The sequence below is a fragment of the Barbus barbus genome (assembly GCF_936440315.1).
Source record: "Barbus barbus genome assembly, chromosome: 43".
Taxonomy (NCBI): domain Eukaryota; kingdom Metazoa; phylum Chordata; class Actinopteri; order Cypriniformes; family Cyprinidae; genus Barbus; species Barbus barbus.
The window spans coordinates 9,920,013-9,928,579 of record NC_136721.1 but is presented as its reverse complement, the minus strand read 5'-3'; the positions used below and the strand labels follow the sequence as shown (position 1 = coordinate 9,928,579).

The 8,567-nt window shown below is 36.2% G+C and overlaps 2 protein-coding genes across 2 annotated transcripts; one reads left to right on the top strand and one right to left on the bottom strand.

Moving 5' to 3' along the window:
* Positions 1 to 38: 38 nt before the first annotated feature.
* Positions 39 to 4,230, bottom strand: LOC306862823 (ras-related protein Rab-39B-like). Its single transcript, XM_079405837.1, has 3 exons — positions 3,897 to 4,230; positions 3,026 to 3,252; positions 39 to 1,878 (listed from the first exon to the last, which is right to left on the bottom strand). Exons 2-3 carry the CDS (start codon positions 3,238 to 3,240, stop codon positions 1,452 to 1,454), a joined length of 642 nt encoding a protein of 213 aa, XP_079261963.1. The 5' UTR covers positions 3,241 to 3,252; positions 3,897 to 4,230; the 3' UTR covers positions 39 to 1,451.
* A 971-nt stretch (positions 4,231 to 5,201) lies between these two features.
* Positions 5,202 to 8,509, top strand: LOC306862808 (ras-related protein Rab-38-like). The gene is made up of 3 exons (XM_079405815.1): positions 5,202 to 5,767; positions 6,222 to 6,502; positions 7,746 to 8,509. Exons 1-3 carry the CDS (start codon positions 5,575 to 5,577, stop codon positions 7,911 to 7,913), a joined length of 642 nt encoding a protein of 213 aa, XP_079261941.1. The 5' UTR covers positions 5,202 to 5,574; the 3' UTR covers positions 7,914 to 8,509.
* The last annotated feature ends 58 nt before the right edge of the window (positions 8,510 to 8,567 follow it).

The following is an 8,567-nucleotide window of genomic DNA, read 5'->3' as shown; positions in this document are numbered from 1 at the left end:
GTTTGTTGTGCAAAATATATGAGAAGGAAATCATTTTTAGACAATCTTTTGTGTCACACATTTTATTGATAGTTCATCTCGTCTCTCACACAAGATCAATAAATACACAGTTAATAGTCATTTCGGTCCGTTAAATGACATTGTATTAGTCTGTAAGTCAAAAAATGTACATCTCAGCAGCTACTAACCTCAAGTGACAGGCAACAGTTATGAAAGAGTGAACTTTATTAAGAAGAACCAAAGCAGAAAAATCAGGGGCATGATTTAACAGTGCCTTACAAATAGGTATGTTGGTAAAGCCTCTGGAAAAGCGTCTTTAGAGACATCATGACCATTCTGAACGAGGAAAAACCGGAAACTCAAATGTGGCTCATAACTGAGCATTTTCTGAGAGATTTGCATGTAGTGATTTAAAATGCAGTATGTATTGGATCGTTTAACAATTGAACAATCGTGAGGGTGCATTCTGAAGAAAAAACTGACTTCTCATAGTCTGTATTATCGGTATGACCTCTGCAGGCGAAATTTGTCGTCATTTCCTCATGAGGTGATGAGGTTTGACCGTAAGGAACAGAATTTCTCCCCCTACTGTTGAATTATTTTAAGCAGAGGTCCCAGCATATAAATAATCAACATTCAAAACATTGGAGTTGGTAAGATTTTTTAATGTTTCAAATGAACTCTTATTATTCTCAACAAGGCTGCATTTATTCGATCAAAAATAGAGTAAAAATTGCAATATTATGTACAGTTTGAATGTTTTCTATTATAATTTATTCCTCCATTCTTCAGTATCTCATGGTGCTTCCGAAATCATTCTAATATGTTTATTTGGTACCCAAGAAACATTTCTTAAAATTATCGATGGTAAAAACAGTGGTGCTGCTTAATATCATTGAGGAAACCATTTTTCATGATTCTTTGATGAATAGAAAGTTGAAAGAACCGCATATATTTAAACTTCTGTAATAATATTGAAGTTTTTACTTTCACCTTTGATCAACTGAATGCATTCTTGAATTTCATTCAAAAAGAAATTACAGAAATTATTATTAATGAGCATCTTAAGTGAACACATTAGGGGCTATTTTGTCCAATGGGATGTTTGGATTGGTGTGGTCCTCCTGTACATGCTCTCAAATGATCCATCATTTCTTGGTGAACTTTGGGTTTCAACTTCAGATCAGTCTTTGCTTCAAAGGATCAGTGTTTCTGCATTTTTTTACTTAAACGGTTCCCACAACTCAGTTCTCCAGGTTCCATCCTGCCAGACTTGCCAGATTTAGGTCATTATCTGAATTGGCTTTAAAGAGAATAGGAACTTTATTTGAAGTAACTATGAAAGCAGAAAACATTGATCGAGGGGACGAGAGTATTTGTGGGTTGTCAAGCTAAGGGAGAACGACAGCACTGGTTTTGCAGTGAAGGAGCATGATACAGAAGTCACTTGATCAACAGAGGCAGCGGCGGTCGCTCTTGGTCACCTCCTCGGATGAGTGCACCACGTTGGGCACGAAACCGCTCTTGACACCCTCCCAGCCCTCCTGGATGGTGATCTCACCGCTTTTGACTAGATCGTAGATATCGCGCGTCAGCTCCGTGAAGGCCTTCTCTACGTTTATGGCGTCACGCGCCGAGGTCTCCACGTAGCGCATGCCGTAAGCAGCTGCCAGTTTCTCGGCCTCCTGCTGGCTCACCTGCCGCTGCTGCTCCAGGTCACACTTATGGCCCACCAGTAAGAAGACAATGCCGTGTGGCTTCACGTGACTGCGCGCTTCCTCCAGCCACTCGTGGGCATTCTGGAAAGAGCGGCGGTTGGTGATGTCGAAAAGCAAAAGGCCACCCACTGAATTACGATAATAAGCCCTTGTGATAGATCTAGATCACATACAGAGGAGAAGAGCAGGCGATATCAGACAGGTGATGGAACACGTCACATGTTACATCATACAAATTAACGGCTGTGGATGAGCAGTGTTTTATATTCAAAAGGATGAATTCATTTGTATTCAGTTTAGTGCTGTCAAACGATTAATCGCATCCAAAATAAAAGTTTTTGTTTACATAATATATGTGTGTGTACTGTGGATATTTATTATGTATATATAAGCACACACACATGCATGTATATATTTCAGAAAAATATGTTATGTTTATTTATATATTAAATATATTTATATATAATATAAATTATATAATTATAAATACCGACATGTAAATACATGTAAATATTTTCAAAATATATACCGTATGTTTTGTGTATTTATATATACATAATAAATATACACAGTACACACATATATTACATTAAAAAAAAACTTTTATTTTGGATGCGATTAAACTAGCATGTAAATACTCGATGGGATTTGATGCTAATAGCCTATAAGAAATCTATAACCAGAAAATGACTACAGCCTGAAATCCCAGGAATTTAATGAGAGGTTTGAAATAGTTTATGAACCCTTTTTGATGTAGAGACTACTTTTTAATAGTTCTTTTGTCAATGTATTAAAATGTTTTATTTGTGTTTAATGTCTGAGATTGCATGTATTGTCCTCTTATAAGGAAATGTTGAAATCAAATCAATGAAACTAACATGTAAGGTACATTTGGGGTTTTTTTTAATAAAAAAAATTAAATCATAAAATTGACTTCCTTCTTAAGTACGATGAAGTAATTAAGCAACTGTGTTAATGTGTTCAGTTAGCTTAAGTAGCAGCAGGGGAGGGACGTTCTCGTTTTAGAGAGCATTTGATTGGTCAAAAAAATCTGTGTAGTGCAGGATGAGGCATTAATATTTTGGCTTGTTTTCCTGGAAGAGAAAGACTACGCATTTGGAATGCATTTATCTGCCAAAAAATGATTTTGCCCATGTTTAGGTGTACACTAGCATATACATAGTCTCAAAGCTAACAAACATAGACTAAAAGCAACAAATCTCCTACTTTGAATTGTTTTAACAATTAGAGAATGTAGGTAGCTGTGATAGCTACAGGTAAATGTCATCAAATACCACCAGATGTACCTGAATCTCTCTTGGCCTGCCGTGTCCCAGATCTGAAGCTTGATGCGTTTGCCTGGTTCAATCTCGACCAGACGAGAGAAGAAGTCTACGCCAACAGTAGGATCAGACACCTGTGCAAAACGTCCTTCTGTGAAGCGTCTGATCAAACAAGACTTCCCCACCGTCGAGTCGCCAATGACAATCAGCCGGAACTGGTACAGCCATATAGCTTCCATATCTTATTTGATCTGTCAATGAATAACAGTTTTTTGTTATTAGATTACACAGTAATAAATGTTTAGATAATAGTTAAAAACATTATGTAAACATTTACTTAACTTAATTTTTTTATTTTTGTGTAGGCTATTATTCAACTCAAATATATTATTATTATTATTATTATGAAATTCATTTTTAAGGATCAGATCATGTAAATGATCAACTGAGCCTCGTTCTGTAAATGGACGACTATCATTCAAATAGGTGTTTATAATTACCTTAATCCATATATGATGCGAGACCCTTCATTTATATGGCAGTCCAAATTATACATTTGGAATGATGTTGCAAATTGTTATAACTGTCAATAAAATGTGTCAATAAAATCATTTTTGAGTAGGCCCATGTGAATATCAGTGCTTGTATCAGACTTGAATTTTTATGTTATAATGTAATAGAATTTATATGATTTCATAAACGTTTGACACGACCTCTTTAGTATCCAAACGATTGTGAATTTTATAACAACTTGGCATCTCTCGATATACGAGTTTCTAAAGCTAAGTTAGCTAAAGCATAGTAGATGCTTGCAGGCCTATGAGTCGATCATCGCACTTGTTAAAAGAAATCGCTGTATGGACACATAATATTATATATTTCGTGTAATTATTACCTTGGTTATGCTTCTCAGTGTCTGAGGATGGCAAGCCCCATATTCGTCGCTGTCTTTCAGTCAGAAAGCGTACAGTACCGTGGCGTTCCCAGGCAAGGCATCCGAGCACACCCGAATGTTTTTGAGGATAAATGTGCAACTCGTCCCGCTTTGAATATAAGTGATCAAACGAATGAACATAATCTGGGGCGTTTACATTAAGACCTGATAGTTTCAGAATGCCCATAAATTATTTGTAAATTCATATTGTCAATCTCATGATTAGAGATAAAGAGATGTTTGTGGAAATGTGCTGATAAAATGGCAGTATCATGAGCATCATATAGCCTGACTCATCCCTCATCAGTACCATTACCGTAATAGCCGATAGAGCGACGCACTGTATGCGGTGTCGCAAATCCCTCATTCAACACTTCCAGGAGGCATTATCCACTGTATGTTTATACTGGCAGCTACAATTGAGACCGACCACTGATGCTTATCATTAGTGACTTTCAAATGGACTTTTTACAAAATATACGAATATATTCATATGTGACACTGGACCACAAAATCAGTCATAAGGGTAATTTTTTTTTAAATGGAGATTTATGCATTATCTGAAAGCTGAATAAATAAGCTTTCCATTGATGTATGCTATTGTTAGGATAGGACAATATTTGGACGAGATACAACTATTTAAAAATCTGGAATCTGAGGGTGCCAAAAAAAGAGAGAAAATTGCCTTTAAAGTTGTCCAAATTAAGTTCTTATAGGCATATTACTAATAAAAAATTGTTTTGATATATTTACAGTAGTAAATTTACAAAATGGAACATGATCTTTACTTAATATCCTAATGATTTTTGGCATAAAAGAAAAATCAATCATTTTGACCCCAAAAAATATATTGTTGGCTATTGCTACAAATATACCCATGCTACTTATGACTGGTTTTGTGGTCCAGGGTCACACATGCCAGCTCTCATCACCGCCCTTAATTTTGAGCATTTTAATTCAAATTATTATTTTTGTATTTAAACATCAAATAGAGTGAAAACTAAATAGCATACAGAACAAATGCATAAACCATAGTTTAAAATTTTATAGACAAACACAATCTTTAAAATATAAAATATATTTATAACGCATGAAAGTACACTATTATACTTCTGTTTCTTCAAAGTTATCTAGATATCTTTTTACAAATGTTACAAATGTTTTTAAATCAATCAATCAATCCGATGGGGCGTGGCTATGAGGCAACGTGTGTTAATGGGCGTGGCGTTCTTGAGTTCCATCATTCATCCCTTCTGAACTCTTGACAAATGATGAAGAAGCAGAGCTCATCCGTGGCTTGTACCATTTGTGTTCTTTGAAGAAAAGAGTTTAAAATACATTTTATTCACGTTTTTTATTTTTTGTTTTCTTTCTCATGTGGAGGAGCTAATGGGAAGGTAAAGCTTGTAACAATCTGTGCTTGTATTCAGTAAGGAGGACGAGCACAAAGTACCATGACAGCGGTTTGACCTAACTTTGAGCATTATATAAACATTTTAAGAGCGCGTGCCTCTCACAAACTGTAATCCTACAACAATTATCAATGGATAAGACGTGAAACATTAGAGTACTCATGTGCAACAAAAAGTAGGTCAAACTGTACAAAAAGTAGGTTCATTTGCTATTTTTTTAAGTCGTCATGCAGAAAGAATATTTATTCAAAGTTCTAGTCATCGGAGACCTCGGAGTGGGAAAAACATCGATAATCAAACGATACGTTCATCAGATATTTTCTCAACATTATCGCGCAACCATTGGAGTGGATTTTGCTCTTAAAGTCCTTCACTGGGACAGCCAGACGGTGGTCCGGTTGCAGTTATGGGACATAGCAGGTACGTTCTCTTATTAAAATGTTTAATATTTAATGTAAGCTAGCCTATTAGTTAAACATATCCCTCTGGCTTTGTTTTATTTTACTTTACAAGATGCTGAATTCACATTATTTAGTGCTGTTTCAAAGGCATTTAAAGCGACAACATTTGTATAGTGTTGGTGGTCGATATAATATGATAAATCATTGTAAGTATGCTATTGCCTCTCTGAAATCTCCTCCTGCTGAGTTTCCTTGTGTGAATGTGAAGGAATGTGTCTTGTGTTAATCTCAGCTGGTCTCATACTCGTGCTTAAGTCACATGAGAGTTTGAGGTAAAGTCCATAAACACACACACAGTGTAGATCAACACAGTGTTATAGTAGCATTTATTTTTAAGAATAACATTAAAAACATGATGCTATTTATGTCTGAGTGATTTTAACCTCCAATTTGCCATCCCACATTCGTCATAGGACAAGAGCGCTATGGGAACATGACACGGGTTTACTATCGGGAGGCCGTGGGAGCCCTCATAGTATTTGACGTGACCAGAGCCTCCACGTTTGATGCAGTGCTGAAATGGAAAGACGACCTGGACTTAAAGGTCACTCTCAGCAACGGCAAACCTGTCCCAGCTGTGCTTCTGGCCAACAAGTCTGACCAGTCACGTGAAGGTCTGCGTTCCCAGATTCCAAAGCTTGATACGTTCTGCAAAGAGAATGGATTTGTGGGCTGGTTTGAGACCTCTGCAAAGGTGAGGGGTTTATTTTGTGACCCTGAGCAGTATCTGACCATACTATATGAACTACTTAGTAGATTCAGGATGTTCATGATCATCCATTGGTTCTGCTCTATTTTCACAGATACAGAATCAGGATCTGTGTATGTGTTTGTGTAGCTATTTGCGTGTTTGCATTTAACACAAATACAGCAAGAATGCATTGTGCTCATTAGCAGGAAGGCCATTGTTTACCATCTACAGCCCCACTTTAATTAGTTACACAGTTGTGTGTGAAAGGGTATAAAGTGGATCCTCAAATAAATGACATGACACCATACTGTCTGAAATATTTGAACTCTGGATCACCTTTATCACTTTATGGCTGTGCTCTTTTTATATACTTTCTTTTTAACTTTTTAATACAATTTAAAATTCCACCAGGGAGTTTACAGCTGCCACTATAAATTTTGAACCATAATGTAGGGTAGAGTTGCATCAAATGTCACACCATACAACTGTTGCATTCATCCTCGGGTAAATGTCACATGATCTGAGCTGTATAGACAGTGCTTTCTTTACATGTGGACTGGGCAAAAAAAAAGTGCACATTATAATATGAGTTATGTATGCATTAGAATAATATTTGACATGCAATTGGGAATTATGTGTGTGATTATAAATGATATGCAAGTGTATGTATACGCTTTTGTTCAAAAGTTTGTGGCCAGTAAGATTTTTTTATGAGGTATTTAATACTTTTATTCAGCAAGAATGCATGAAATTAATCAAAAGGGACAGTAAAGACATAATCTTTCTAAAAATATATATTTTAAATAAATTATGTTCTTTTGAATTTTCTATTAATCAAAGAATCTTGAAAACTTTATCAGGGTTTCCACAAAAATATTAAGCAGCTCATCTGTTTTCAACATAATCATAATCATAAGAAATGTTTCTTGAGCACCAAATCAGCCTCTAGAATGATTTGTGATGGTAGAAAGATGAATATAACGATTTCTGAAGGATCACGTGACACTGAAAACTAGAGTAATGATTCAGATGTGCCTTCAAAGGAACAAAATACATTTTTAAATATATTAAAATAAAAAACAGTTTAAATATTTTACAATATTAGTTTAATGTTCAAAAACATTCAGAAATCTTACTAACCCCAAACCTTTCAATGGTGATGTATGTGGCTGTAATATAGGGCTTTGTGATATTATTGTTCGAATGACTCCCATATTCTTTGTGTTTTATTTCACGCCCACTGAAGGAGAACACAAACATTGAGGCAGCAGCTAAATGTCTGGTGGATCACATTTTAGCCCATGAGGAGAACATCACCAGCAACACAGACCCAGATGTGGTGGCCCTGCCCGGGTACAACAACAACACCAAAGAACGGGTCCGAGCCAGATGCACGGCATGTTCCAAATTTTGAATTTACAGGAGGATGAAAGTCAGTGAGAAAAAAAGAAAACATGTAGCAGTTTATTCTAGATTTAAGGGGACTCAGCCATTTAACAGTAATCCCAAAACAATGAGATTCATCTTCAAGACACAAGAAATGCAACAAAATGGCGGGAACTGTGAAGAAGGATTGTGCTGATTATATGTAGCGTGAAATCTCACATCTTTAGATACACTGTGTTGGTGGCGCTTCGATTTTCAAGGATTTCACTCATCAGTGTTCTGTTTACAGGTGAATGCTCTGCTATTTTAGCCAGGTACCAAGTATTTTATGCAGGTCAAATATGCAGTTCTTGCTGTTTTGTGTGGGGACTCTGAGCATGAAATATTTATTAAAAGTGGCCTCTAATTCAGTTAGCCTAAATACTATGATGTGCACACAAAAATGCCTTAATACTTGCACAGCCACAGTATCTAGGAATGTTATCCTGCAACTCTTGCATTAAAAAATAAAGCATACAGTATCTAACCTTATGTAAGCTCTTGAATATGATATTGTAGTCCTGCGCAATTCAGGGTTGTGCAATGAAAAGAGGCAAGATGCACCATTAAAGACTCTGAAATGGCCGTCTGATGCATTCTTATGTATGTACAGAGGGGGTTTAAAGCAGTGCGGAAATTCCAC